This window comes from Bolinopsis microptera, chromosome 7 (assembly GCF_026151205.1).
Source record: "Bolinopsis microptera isolate Bmic1 chromosome 7, MBARI_Bmic_1.0, whole genome shotgun sequence".
Lineage (NCBI taxonomy): Eukaryota > Metazoa > Ctenophora > Tentaculata > Lobata > Bolinopsidae > Bolinopsis > Bolinopsis microptera.
The window spans coordinates 702,580-717,674 of record NC_087078.1 but is presented as its reverse complement, the minus strand read 5'-3'; the positions used below and the strand labels follow the sequence as shown (position 1 = coordinate 717,674).

General features: G+C 37.7%; 2 protein-coding genes across 3 annotated transcripts in view; one reads left to right on the top strand and one right to left on the bottom strand.

Annotated features, from left to right (window-relative positions):
* LOC134818006 (uncharacterized) overlaps positions 1–14,973 on the top strand; it is a 22,270-nt gene extending 7,297 nt beyond the window's left edge. For both annotated transcript variants that reach the window (XM_063827412.1, XM_063827413.1), the window contains 10 exons: positions 9,875–10,022; positions 10,179–10,273; positions 10,681–10,842; positions 11,028–11,198; positions 11,335–11,627; positions 12,023–12,152; positions 13,109–13,285; positions 13,450–13,571; positions 13,836–13,969; positions 14,098–14,973. In XM_063827412.1, the coding sequence (XP_063683482.1) occupies positions 9,875–10,022; positions 10,179–10,273; positions 10,681–10,842; positions 11,028–11,198; positions 11,335–11,627; positions 12,023–12,152; positions 13,109–13,285; positions 13,450–13,571; positions 13,836–13,969; positions 14,098–14,631 (1,966 nt within the window). In that variant the 3' untranslated portion in view covers positions 14,632–14,973. The remainder of the gene's footprint in view (positions 1–9,874; positions 10,023–10,178; positions 10,274–10,680; positions 10,843–11,027; positions 11,199–11,334; positions 11,628–12,022; positions 12,153–13,108; positions 13,286–13,449; positions 13,572–13,835; positions 13,970–14,097) is intronic.
* LOC134818808 (ribonucleoside-diphosphate reductase large subunit-like) overlaps positions 1–15,095 on the bottom strand; it is a 124,851-nt gene that overhangs the window by 101,268 nt on the left and 8,488 nt on the right. The window lies entirely within an intron of this gene.

Below are 15,095 nucleotides of genomic sequence, written 5' to 3'. Positions count from 1 at the left end.
TATATGTCGCTGCACGTCAGATGTCGTTGCGTCATATAGCGCTAGATAGTATTAGATAGCGCTCCGTCAGATGTCGTCGCTACATATAGCACAAGATATCATATCCTATCACGTAGTACAGTACAGTAACAGTAACAGTAACAGTACAGAACATTAACAGTAACGTAACAGTAACAGTAACAGTAACAGTAACAGTAACAGTAACAGTAACAGTAACAGTAACAGTAACAGTAACCCTAACCCTGTGTGTGTGCGTGTGTGCTTTTATTAATACCGGTTGGAACGGAATTAAAAAGCGCTTATAAGCGATTATAATAGCTTTTTTTATTCACCGTTTTTTACCGCTGATACCCATCAACATGATTTGGACCTTTACTGTTAGTTGAAATTCGACATATGACGTCATCTAGCGTCACCTAGCGTCATCTAGCGTGAAATATCGCTAGATGATGATAGATGACGCTAGATGACGCCAATTAGCGACATTGTCGCTAATTGCACGGCACCTTTCGAATGTCGCTATCTGACGCTTTCTGGCGCTATCTAGCGGTACATGACGCTATATGACGCTGTATGACGCTAGATGACGCTAGATGACGCTTATAGATGACGCTAGGCACGCAGCACTGGCGCCAGGCGACAGATAGCGCTATTTTCATAAAATGTCCTCATTTTTTTGCGACATCTATCGGTGTCTAGTGCTATCTAACGCTATATGTAGCAACGACATCTGACGCAGCGCTATCTAGCGCTATCTAGCGGAGAATGTCGGTTTGTGACAGTTTACGCTAGATAGCGCTAGACAGCGCTAGATAGCGCTAGATAGCGCTATCTAGCGATTGATATCGTGGCGACAGCTTGCGCTAGTAGTAGAGGCTCTTACGGGCACTGTCTGCTCGATACGCTAGGGACCCCAGATACACCTTACTAGACGTATTTTTGACCGTAGAATCGATTAAATGATCTGCCTTGATTCATCCTTCAGCACAGAGAAAAGCTCCTTTTTATACATTATGATTACAGAGGATCTGATATTTAGATATATATTGCTGTGCTGTAAAAATTGACTTTATTTATTTATTTAAAAGTGGTTTTAAGATGATTGGATTGACTTTTTGGGGGTAAAATTGCAAAAAACCGATTTTTGGGCCAAAAATAGGCCAAAAAACCATGTTTTTTGATATTTTGAACAAGTTAATTTTGTTGGCATGTCGGCAAAACTTGCATGGAGATAGCTAAAACACAGCCGCACAAGATGATATAAAAATTTGAAAAATCCCTCTATTTTTTTGGGGGTAAAAATCCAAAAAAGTGGTAAAAATTTGACTTTTTTGCTTGAAGTTTGAATAATTTTTTGCAGTTGTATTAAATCAACCCAAAAATAGTCACATCGTGTTTGCCTAAATTTTTCCTTTCCGAGAAGTACCCACTTCATATACTTTATCGAAGTTTGAATATTGTCACTCCGCAAGCGTTTTTGCCAAATTTTCGACGCGCACTACGCGCAAAAGCATCTAGTTGTTATCAATTGGCAGCCGCGCGTTCATCATAAATTTCAAACAGCTATAACTCAGCGAGATTATGTCCGTTCTAGCTCATATTTTGACACTAAATAGAAAATAATGTGATCTTATTGCTGACAAAATATGAATATAATTACTCTATTTGCCTTAGAGTAATAGACTGTCAAAGTTTAAAACGCGCATTGGTATAGCACGTGACTAATAAGGCCAAATGTATACTTCTTAACATATTATCGATCCTTAGACATCATACTATTGTGTCCAATTAGCGGTTAGGTCTCTAAACTCGTAGCAGAAAACACGTCTTTTTGCCCGTAAGAGCCTCTACTATAGATATCGCGGTGCATAATTAATGAAGGATGTCGTTTTGCGACAGTCAACGCAGTACGCGTAGACACATGGCTATCATGTCATATGTGAATCCACACCCTCACCCTAAAGCTATCAAAGTTATCTAACCTGAGCCTTAATTGACGATGTCAATTCATCGCAGCTCGGCGAGGCACAGAAGTGCATCTCGCAGATCTAGCGAGAAGCGTAATTGGATGCGCGGCGCGGCACAGTAACGCTTATAGCTTCAAGCAATAGCGAGCAGTAAACTGTCGACTCGTGGCTATGTGAAAATGAAAAGTATAATATAAATACGATTACATCGTGTTTCCATTTTTGGCAAGCAGAATAACTTGCAATTTAGTAACGTACAATATGAATATGCGCTTCTGCTAAATCGCTCGCCCAAATTTGAAGAAAATTCTTGTGAAAAGGCTCTTTAGGCATGAAAGTTCTTTTAATAGGTGTATTTTTGGACGCTGATTCCGAATCACCCCCCATGACGTAGGGTTAAAATGCTTCCCTGGAGAGTTATGGGCAAAAATCCGTTTTGGTCACGTGACAGGCTAGTAAAACGTGAATTCGATTATTTAGGGCTCGGGTTAGGGTTAGGGTTGTGGTTAAGAATATCGATAGCTTCGGGATTATAGTTAGGGTTAGGGTTGGGATTAGGGTTTATGTTAAACCGTTTTGTACGGCTGCAAAACCAAAAAAACCAAAGTCACGTGAAATTTTTGGGCGAGCGATTTACTTTTAGTAAAAGCCTATAATATGTGCTAAATGTTTTATGAACAAGTAAATGATTTGATCATTGTTAATGGACTAGGTAGCCCGACGCGCGCTACTTCGTACTTCTTGGCTTGGACTAATATTTTGAGAAAAAACGGCGCATGATAAAAAATTAATGATTTGATGGTTTAGCGAATATTGACGATGTCATACCTTTCGTCTTTCCAGTTGGAGGTGCACGATAAAAATAAAGTTGCTCGGATTTTCAAAATTTTTGTTCACATTTTTTTGGAGAGTGTGAGCCTTTTCACAACATAAATTTTGTTGTACGTTTTTGGAATCATCAGTGAGTTTCGCATAGGTGCCAAAACTGGTGATGCGTGGCTTTAGGAGCAAAAGGGCAATTCCACGGTAAGGTTCCACTTGGTGAAAATGAAAAATGTTAAGATAGGCACCTAATTTTGGTTAAAATATGTTCATTAGACTCTTAACCTTACAGGCCGACAAAAGTTTTTTGTTTCATATTGCATTAACTTTTGATTTTTCTCATTCAAAGGAACACTACTCGGAAATGAAAAAAATCGTTCAAATTTTCAAAGGGCCATAGTTTGGGTATGCAGCAATATTTCTCAATGAAATTCCATACACTTAGGCATAGGCATAAGAATAAGAGCTATGCAAAGTTTCAAAACCGTTACTCAAATACTTTTTCAAAAAAATTTCCACAAAGATGGTGTCGCGTCTGTCACAAAATTAAGCAAAAAAGTTTTTTCAGAGCCACATAGTGCTATTTATATTAAAAAAACCACTGTAACCTATCTCTTCTGAAGGTAAGGGAGTACCGTAGAAATTATTAGGCTTGTATCTTTTAAGAACAAATTTTTGGAAGGGGGGTCCCAACTTGTCGCGTCCGTCACATTTTTTTGAAAATGCTCCAGAAAATCTTTAAACAGACTTTAAATGCATTTTTCTTAAAGCTGAGGCCATCCTCAACACAACTATGTCGTCAAATCGAAAATTGGACAGAAAATGACCGAGTTATGTATAATTTTGTATATGCCCATATATGGGCGTACGGCTCACTTTTAGCCATTTTTATCCATATTTCCATTATTTTGACTAAAACCAAGACAAATAGAAGTCAAATAAGGTTGGATTGTGTTGACTATGTTGACTAGACTATCAAATAACATCATATGCAATTCAATAATTAAATTTACTGAGTTTTTGCCATTTTATTTGCTTACAACTTTTTCAGAGGTAAAAGGCACAAAAAATGAACTTTACCCTATTTTTGCATATTTTTGAAGTAAAAATTCAATATCTTCCACATTTTAAACACTAAAGTAATGAAACTTTTAGGAGATGGTCTCAACAGTATGATGCGTTGAACAGTGACGAATGTTTTACCAGAGTTATAAATTTGTTCAAGTTGAGAAATAATTGATGCCCCTAGACTGATACCCTAGCGTATGCCCAAAATGGACGATTTTGGCTATTGCAGACCTCTTGGGGGTATTTGAGGCCTAAAAATTGGCATGAATACAGAGTAGATGTCACTGAACAAGATAAAAGTGTCAAGTGGAAGATTTGGAAAAATTGGAAAAAAAACGTGTGTCCGTCACAGTCGCGTCTGTCACAATTTGAAAATGGCATCACGCAAACAAAAATTGAGCAATCTCCAAGAAAATGGCATCTCAGAAATCCCTAAACCTTCTTCTATCATTGTAATTCCAAATTAGAGACAATAGATAACTTTTTGAGATAAATTTGGGTACCATCTGAGTAGACACCCAAAAAAAGTGTCATATTTAAGTCGCGTCCGTCACAGGGGTGCTATCTCAGAAAGTAATAATGGTAGGGGTCTGAAATTTTCACACAACCTGTAGAAAGGTTAAATGTGGACTAATAAACAGTTGGAGCTGATAAATGAATAACATCTCGAGTACAACATTCGTTTGAACTTTAAAAAACAGCAAAATCGTGGTGTCCGTCACGGTGGAATTGCCCAAAAGTTAGTTTAAAATTTTGGACGTATTATTTGGATATAGTTTTGGTTCCTTGAATGAGATCATTCTGAAAATTTGTAAAAACCTTCCAATAGGGCTTTCAAAAATTTATTGGATATTGGAGTTGGTATAATAATTGATTGACGATGTCAACCCATCAATTTCGGTGCTCTGCGAAGCAGAGCAACAATTGTTGCTCGATTCGATACGAAGCAAGAATGATAATTCGCGCGGCGCGTCGAAGCGGCGAAGTCCTCCAATTCCATACATAGCTATTAAGCTATTCTGCTATTAGTATTATGTCACAATCACACTAGTAAGCGTCATAATTTGGAAAACCCCGGCCGGCGGCATCGGGCCCCTTATATCTTACTATATATAAAGCGAGACGATATATATATATATGTGGATATATCCGTGCCATTTTACTGACACCAGGCCATCAACTTTAACGCGAGTTTCCGCAAAAACCGTAAAAAATATACAACTGAAACTTTTTTGACTGGGTCAAATGCTTTAATGGCCTTTAAATCAGCATGAAAAAATTAAAAATTGGCCAAGGAATGAGAATTTTAGTGCCCAAAATTTGGACTCCCAAGTGGTGTCAAAAACGCGAATTAAATAGGTAATAATTATTTTATTCTCTCGAGTCTTGACACCACTTTAGGGTAGACGGGTTCCTGCTAGTAATTATAATATGTAAACGACCCCTTGATTATAGGTGATATTTAATATTTTGTTCCACTCAGCTGAATATTTAATTAATCGAGTGTAATAGTTGGGTGACTTAATCGAGTGTAATAGTTGGGTGACTTATAGGGTGAGAATCCCTGCCACGTTTTTGGTCAGCTTCGCCGGGGCTCATGTCTTTCCTCGAGGGAGCATTAGTGTCTACAGAAAAACTGACAAATCCTAGCGAAGTCCAATCCGAACCACATCTTCCATCAGAGGTGGTGCTGGGTCAGCTGGTTACTGAACGGATTGGCCTGGAGAAAAGCATAGTCCTGTTATTCTAAAGTTAACCATAGAGGGGGTCAGGCGCTGTTCGCTCACGGCTGGTTCTTGGAGCCAACACCCTCGGCCCCACAGAAGTGGGAGCACTGTCGGTGGTGGCACACCCAGATAACGGACAGTGTCTCTCCTTCTTTCTCCTTGGACTTGCATTGTGCTGGTGAGTCAGCTGGCAACAGTGTACCATACTTTCATATTCATGTTTTTTCCCCACTTCTCCTACACCTCACTTTATTACTCACTCATTCACTCACATGCCGCCTTAGGGCCGCTACCAGTTAGAGGGGATCTAACAATCAGACAAACTGCCAGCCTTAGGGCCGCTACCAGTTAGAGGGGATCTAACAATCAGACAAACTGCCAGCTATTGGAGATATAGCACTTAGATTATTACCATCAAACGTAAAATTAGCAATAATTACGTGAACAAAGAAATTGCCAAATTGCGACAAAAAAGGGTCTACTCAAAATTCAAATATCGCATGTAAATTCGTGAATCAGCACTTTAGTATAGCGCGGAAATTGAGCCGCGCAAAGACAAAGATATAACACAAAAACAACAAAGATATGGGTGAATTCCATCCGAGGCTCAGGCATGCCTGGTAGGTTCCTGTCAGCCCACTAGAATGACAGGGGGCAGCCTGTTCTATCGAGTACCCTGGAGAACATCCAGGCATGGGTGGTGTTCTCCCGTGAACGAGCATTATGACAGTTTCCCTTACGGGAAATGTCGCTCACCAGGCTTTATCCTCTGGAGGGGCGGGATCACTAGCCCATGCCAAGTGACCCAAACCTACTGACACCTACAACCAGGAACCCCAATAGACGTTAGTCACTAACTGACGGACGTAGCCTCCCAATAGGGAGGTAAAGTGGGTGCCCCAACATAAAAAAAAAAAGTTGGGTGACTTAGACGCGGAAGCTTATAGTTATATCATTCTCACTTAAATTATAATTAATTTTCATACACAGTAAAAATTAATTTTCATACAAAATAAAAATAACAAAAAATATTGGGTGGAAAAAAACAGGCTGCGCTTACGGCCCCAGTATGAGTAACACACACACACACACACACACACACACACACACACACACACACACACACACACACACACACACACACACACACACACACACACACACACACACACACACACACACACACACACACACACACACACACACACACACACACACACACACACACACACACACACACATACACACACACACACACACACACACACACACAAACACACACACACACACACACACACACACACACACACACACACACACACACACACGCACACACACACACACACACACGCACACACGCACACACACACAGGGTTACTGTTACTGTTACTGTTACTGTTACTGTTACTGTTACTGTTACTGTTACTGTTACTGTTACTGTTACTGTTACTGTTACTGTGATAGGATATGATATCTTCATAGTTGGTCAGTACGCACTGTACGAACTTTTAAAAGGTGCCGAACTGTACGAATTTTAAAAAGCTGTCGAGGAATTTTTACCGAATTTTAAACCACTTACCACCGACCGATTTGAAAAACCTTAATCATTTGGCTTCGTCAGAGTTTTGTCGGCACTATTTGGGCACTATACAGACAGACAGACACTAGACAGACACACACACACACATCTATTGAGATTATTAGTATATATTGGTTATAATATATACTAGATTCGTTCGTTAATAATACTCACCGATTATAGCGAGGAAGAAGTCAATAGCAGCGATTATATTTATATAGAGCACATAGTTTTCCCAGCCCAAAACATTTCCAAGTTCAGTGATGTTCAGTCTTGGGATGTATGATATAGTGAACAGTGTTACTTGTCACGGAGGGAGGCATTCTTGCCTTGGTAAATTTCATTATAGGAGCGACCCCTGATGTACAGTGGTATAAAAGTCAGTCACAAACTGATGCCGACTATTTGGAGTATAAAATAAAATAAAATCTCTGTTATGTAATTCTCGTTATATAGCACCACGCAGGAGAAAATATCGCGTCTAGACCATCGTAAGTTTGACGCAGTTAAACTAATGGCAAGAATATACCCTCTCACAGGTTGAGATGTATCGGGAGTGGGAATACTATATGTAATTATAATCTGCTTTACAAAGTTGTCGATCTCTTTTAAATTGCACGTTCATCTATAAAAGTTCAGCACTGAATTTTCTACTTTTCGATGTGCTGTGCACCTATGGAACGGTTGTTTTAGAAACAGCTTTTCAATTCAATTAAATAACTTTAAAATCTGGTTTATAAAATGCAATCGTTTAATGAGTGCTGTAGCATCAATCCTGATCTCTATGATATATTAGTAGTGATATCGCAAAGAAATCCAATCAAAATCAATGATATTGCGTCAAATGAAAATTATTTTTAGTGGTCGCTTTCTTTGAACAAAATTCTTAATGATTTTAAACCATAAAATAAATCTTGACTCATATCTGATTTCGTGATAATGGTAGGTACTGGTAGATAAAGAGTATTTTAACCTCACTAAAAGCACCGGTCGTTTGAAAAGGTACTTATCTATCAAAGGCCTGACATCTGAGTTAATTTAAGTTCTTTCGATTAAATCCAAGTTCGAAAATTTATGAGGCGAATTTTTCCCGAACTAATCCCGAACTGAAAAAAGGTGCCGAACTGTACGAATTTTTTACGACTTTTGTACGAACTGACCAACTATGGATATCTTGTGCTATATATGATATGTAATATGTAGCGACGACATCTGACGGAGCGCTATCTAATGCTATCTAGCGCTATATGACGCAACGACATCTGACGTGCAGCGACATATAGCGCTAGATAGCGACATCTAGCGCTAAATAGCCTGGACTGTCACGACCCGAAATTCTTCGCTATTTAGCGCTATCTAACGCTATTTAGCGCTATCTTACGCTATCTAGCGCTATATGTCGCAACGACATCTGACGCTATCTAGCGCTATATGTCGCAACGACATTTGACGCTATATAGCGCTATCTGGCGCTATATAGCGCTAGATAGCGTGAATTGTCGTAAACTGACTTATCCCGCTATCCATCGCTTAATGTCGCCTGCGTCAGATATCGCCTGCGTCAGATGTCGTCGCGTCAGATGTCGTCAGATGTCATCAGATGTCGCTAGATGGCGTCAGATAGCGTCAGATGTCGCGGCAATATATGACACTAGATCAAGATGACGCTAGATGTCGTCCCTAGAATTTTTATGAAAATAGCGCTATCTGTCGCCTGGCGTCATATAGCGTGCCTATCGTCATATAGCGTCATCTAGCGTCATCTATCATCATCTGGCGATATTTCACGCTAGATGACACTAGATGACTTCATATGTCGAATTTCAACTATCAGTAAAGGTCCGAATCATGTTGATGGGGTAAGCGGTAAAGAACGGTGAATAAAAAAGCGATTATAATCGCTAATAAGCGCTTTTCAATTCCATTCCAGCCGGTATTAAAAAGAAGCGCTTATAAGCGCTTTTTTGTGCAACCACGTTTAGAACCATGTTGATAGGAAAAACGGTAAAAAGCGGTGGAAAAGATTGAAAAAGCGGTAAAAAGCGGTAAAATAAAAAGCGACAATAAGCGACAAGGAGCGACAATTGGCGATAAAAATCGCTTATAAGTGGTTTTCAAAAAAGCGCTCTGTAGTCGCTCAGTAGGCGCTTTCAAAAAGGCTAAATTGCAGTCAACGTATAATCGCTTATTTATCGCTTATAAACGGCGCTTATAAGCGCTTTTCTGAGCGGCCGCTTTTCCAGCGCTTATAATCGCTTTATTCTTGGAAAAATCGCTTTCGAAGCGATTTAATCGATTAGAAACGACCAAAAAGCGATTATAAGCGCTAAAAAAATAAGGTAATCGCTTTTAAAAATATTTACAGCAATTATAATCGGTTATGAGCGCTTTTATTTGAATCAATTATAATCGCTATAAAAGCGATTATAAACAGCCTAAACCGATTATAATCGCTAAATAAGCGCTCAGTAGGCGACAATGAGCGCTCATAATAAAATTTTATTCATGGAAACTTGCCCATTCTAGGTCTCCCCAATCTACCAATGAATAAATTATCTATTTTAAAATATATAAAAATAAATAATACTTCAAAATTTTTCAAAATTCTGCTGCGTATAATTCTCACTATTCACTTTGTCTGCTGAAAAATAAAATACTTTCGCTTTCACTTTGTATAATAAGTATGTTTATAAGCGTGTCTCACATTGCAGGTCTAAGTTTAAAGGGATAGAGAAGTACGTGGTCGCTAACACAATGTGGGCGCCCAACAAAACTGTAAAGTTTGAAAAGCTGGTCCAGGAGCTGAAGTGCAGCTTCGCTATAAAGAAAGCAGTACAGACCCTGGTAGACTGGAAGAAGGTGAAAAATAGGGTGAAAGTTTACAATTTGGAAACCCGATTCACCATAAAAATCATTCACCATTTTACACCATTTTACACCATTTTACACCATTTTACACCATTTTACACCATTTCACACCATTGGATACCATTTTTCACTATTGGATACCCCCAGGTGGTACGTTATGTGGTGGGGAGTGTGAAGATATTGACTATGGGGAAGGGAGACCTGGTCACGTTCGATCCTAAGTTGAGAGCCCTTCTTGTGGGGTGAGTACAACTTTAAACTATGAATTTTTAAATACTATTTATAGTTTAAAAGTATTTACGTTTTGCGGTACATGTAATCGTGCCAATAATCATGCACAACATTAGATGTTAGATTAGAGTACGGATACCATAGCTTCAACATATTAATATTGCCTGTATAACAACAAGAATTGCGCCCGTTAGACCAATATAGGCGGACGCTAGATTTCCATCAACTGCCTTTTAAAATCGAGACATCCGATTATTCTACATCACAGCTTATTCCGAGTCTTCAACTCAATCACAATAAGAATGCTTAGCAAAATTTTTTCTTTAAAAAAAAAGTTGACGAAAAAATATCAGATGAAAGTTAGCACTTAGCATTGCCTGAATATCAGATGAAAGTTAGCATTGCTTTAATTTTCCAGGATAGAGAAGTTTGTAGCACCGAACGTCGGTAAAGTAAACTTTGAGAACATGGTAGAGTTCGAGGAGAAGTTGAGACAGCACTGTGTACTGTACGGAGGGTACGACTGGAGCGAGTGGGATCTGTCTCTCAGAACCGTCATCAAACTTTACAATTGTTGCAAGTAAGCATTCCCCTACAATCTTCTTATATTTTACATTGTACTATGTACAGGGTGTTGAATTAAATTTTTTTAAGTTAATTATTCTTAGGTGAAAGCGTTTAATAAATTGAAATTAACTCTTTCTACTTTGAATATCTTCCCCTCCTTTAATTTGGTATACTCTATCAATAACTCCCCATCCCCAGTACATCAATACATCGGCCAGACCCAAACTCATCGACCCCAGACGTCAGAGTTGCGTTTTCTAAAGTGTTTAGGCAGGGGTTTGAAGAGCTTGTCTTACCTGTACAAGAATGTAAACTTGGAGAGTCCACTATTCCTGCCATGGTTAAACGGGAGATGGTAAAACATAACAGGTTAATTTATATGTAACTATTATTAAATATAATATTAGATATTATGCAGGTTTCCTTCAATCCAACATTTATAATTTTACCCTCGCTAGTATTTCTAATAAATATTGATTATATATTTATCTATTTATATTTGCAGGCACGAGGAAAAGAAAGCCAGTAAAATAGCGGAACTAAAGAAAGTAGACGAAGAGGCAAAGAAGAGGTTGGAAGAGGAGCTGCTAAAGTTGGAAGAGCTGAAGGCAGCAACTGAAGTTGATATAACTGCAGAAGAAATGCCTTCGAATGCAGACATGATGCTTAAGATTGCAGGGGTAGACGTGGTGAAAAGAGAAGATGCAGATATAATACAGGTTGAAGAAGCAGACAAACCTAAATCCTACAGTGATATGGAAGTTAGTGAGGATGATGAGGACTCTTTCCAGTTTGAACGTGAGAATTTGTTCAATTGATTTTACTTGCAATCGAATGCAAATGGGGTTCTGTTTCCTGCTCGTTTTTAATATATTTTGATTGTTGAGTTCGCAAACAGAGGAAAAAGAGAAATTCCAGCAGTAAATGATTCAGATCAATGGTCACCATGGTGATGATTCAGATCAATGGTCACCATGGTGATTCAGATCAATGGTCACCATGGTGATGGTTGAATCAATGCGACTCTTGAATAGGTCCCCATTATCATACTGCTCACCCTTTCGCTGCAATGTGGGCTCACTGTGCGCTGCAATGGTCATAAATATTCCTTTTATTAAAATAGCTCCCCATTTGTCTGCATTTCGTCTAGCAAAGAACAAAAACTCAAAAAGCTAACAAATGCCCCTCCACAGCTATCTACACGTACTGCCAGTACATCCAACCTCTAACTAGTGACGTATTGTATCCTATACCCGGAGGTTCTATGTTGGATGATGAAATTAAACTGAGGGTAGACAATCAACCCACCGCTCCTGGAAAAGGGTCCGTTATGTTAGATTTGTTTGTTTGTTTGTTTGTTTGTTTGTTTGTTTGTTTGTTTGTTTGTTTGTTTGTTTGTTTGTTTGTTTGTTTGTTTGTTTGTTTGTTTGTTTGTTTGTTTGTTTGTTTGTTTGTTTGTTTGTTTGTTTGTTTGTTTGTTTGTTTGTTTGTTTGTTTGTTTGTTTGTTTGTTTGTTTGTTTGTTTGTTTGTTTGTTTGTTTGTTTGTTTGTTTGTTTGTTTGTTTGTTTGTTTGTTTGTTTGTTTGTTTGTTTGTTTGTTTGTTTGTTTGTTTGTTTGTTTGTTTGTTTGTTTGTTTGTTTGTTTGTTTGTTTGTTTGTTTGTTTGTTTGTTTGTTTGTTTGTTTGTTTGTTTGTTTGTTTGTTTGTTTGTTTGTTTGTTTGTTTGTTTGTTTGTTTGTTTGTTTGTTTGTTTGTTTGTTTGTTTGTTTGTTTGTTTGTTTGTTTGTTTGTTTGTTTGTTTGTTTGTTTGTTTGTTTGTTTGTTTGTTTGTTTGTTTGTTTGTTTGTTTGTTTGTTTGTTTGTTTGTTTGTTTGTTTGTTTATAGAACCCGTCCCAATCTCGTATCGGAAAATGAAGAAACTCAATTCTGAGTGTGAATACGGGTGGTACCTGCAAGTGTGTTCATTAAGCATTTAGAGTTCTGTAAAACTGCTGTCCGTTATGTTATTAAGCATGTTCTAATTTAATAAGATCGATTAATTTCAATAGAACTTATGAATGGGGTGATAATACCCACCATTCAAATCCATATCATGGAATTGTTACGTTTATTATTGACATAAACAGGGTAAACACTAACTAATATTAATCGCTATATTTAATTTCCATAATAACTTTCTGATACTAACTGATATTAAACGCTATATTTAATTTCCATAATTACTTTCAGTTACTAACTAATATTAAACGCTATATTTAATTTCCATAATAACTTTCAGATACGGTCTAGCTTTATCAAACGCAAAGCACTCCGTCTTGTTTGTGTTTTACCCATTCGCGCGCACCATGCGCACAAACCACTATTACGACGGGAAACACCACCACCGCTTCTATTCTGATTTTAGAGCTGGTGGTCACAACTTATTTCAACTTACTATCAAGATTAAACGTAACAGGTAACTCTTTAATGCTTCAGAAAAATTCTAATGTCTATTCCAAGCTTTGAGTGTTAACTTTATCCTAATCGACAAAAATCAATACAAACTTTTACTTTCTGGGTTATTTCTCAACCTTACATTTAAAAACGATTTATTTTAACTTAACTTGTCTCTCACTTTAGATTCGAAGTATTTGCGGACGCGTTATGTGTAAAAACAGTTCCTGCCTTTATGAACACAGTGGGTATAACTGCTGCTATGGTTACTGGAGATACTATGCCCTTCGTCAATTTTAGAGTCAGAAGTTAGCTTCTTTTAGATTTATTAAATTAAGGGTTGTAATGTTTTACGTATGAACCAGCTAATCAGAGGATCTGAATAAGTCATCATTATTAAACACAAATTAAATATATAATGAGGTCTGATCGTCATCTTCTTACAGCGCGAGCGTTCGATGTCTGTTAAAAAGTTTTGGCCGGTAGAGGGTCCGCAGTAGTCCCATTACCTTAGTATTGCTGTACAACTACTACAAATTAAATATGATGATAAATAACAGTCCCTGACTCAGGATTAAACCCTGAAGTGCCAGTATTACCCTACCTCATAAAGACACGCCATCAGAAGGGAGTACTGGTGACAGTAGTGAGGCATCCTCAACTCGGTCTCATCACTAAAATAGGCAAAATATCTGGCAATATTCAGGTAGTACTCAGATTATAAATTAATATAAATTAGTTTTCAGCCTTTCAAAGTTCTATAATTCTTGTATGAAGTTAGATTGAAATGATATTGACTATTCTAAACAAATCTAAACATATAACCCCCTCCAGATGTTTGTTACACATTTACAAGATATGCTAGCAACAGATAACCTAGCAACAGATAACATAGCTACAGATAACCTAGCTACAGATAACCTAGCTACAGATAACCTAGCTACAGGTAACCTAGCTACAGATAACCTAGCAACAGATAACCTAGCAACAGATAACCTAGCAACAGATAACCTAGCAACAGGTAACCCAGCTACAGATCACATAGCTACAGATAACCTAGCAACAGATAACCTAGCAACAGGTAACCCAGCTACAGATAACCTAGCAACAGATAACCTAGCAACAGATAACCTAGCAACAGATAACATAGCTTCAGATAACCTAGCAACAGATAACATAGCTACAGATCACATAGCTACAGATAACATAGCTACAGATAACCTAGCAACAGGTAACCTAGCAACAGGTAACCTAGCAACATTCAAGAAGCCTCTGCCAAATGTATCTGTTGTTAACCAAAAGTCTGTCTGGGTAACAGGACATCACAAGACTACGATAAAAACTTGGTTGAAGTGTATAGGGTTTTAGTTACACTAGTTACCATGACAACTACACTAGTGTATAGGGTTTTAGAATATCAGGGAACTTTTAACGTTTATATCTTCTGTACACTGTTAAAATGGTTAATACGTCCCTTTTTGTGCATTGTTAACTGCTTTTTTAAACTTAAATTTAAGTTAAATTTGTTTATTGCCAGTTTTATTGGCAGGATTCTTTAGAAATCTAAATTTTATTTTTATGTACGTCTTTTGTCATACTTTGTTGAGTTGTAACCAGGTATTTAGCTACAAAACTCACGTCTTTAAAAAGCAGACCTATACTTTACGCTTTAAATCAAGTTTTAATGTGTTAATTGTTAATTTAAATTATTGTTTCATTTAATATGTTTATTTATACTTTATAGACATTAGTGTCGTTTTTATTATACTTTATAACACAGTACCGTAGTTTCATATCGACTGCACTGTTCATATTCTATACAATATGTTCAA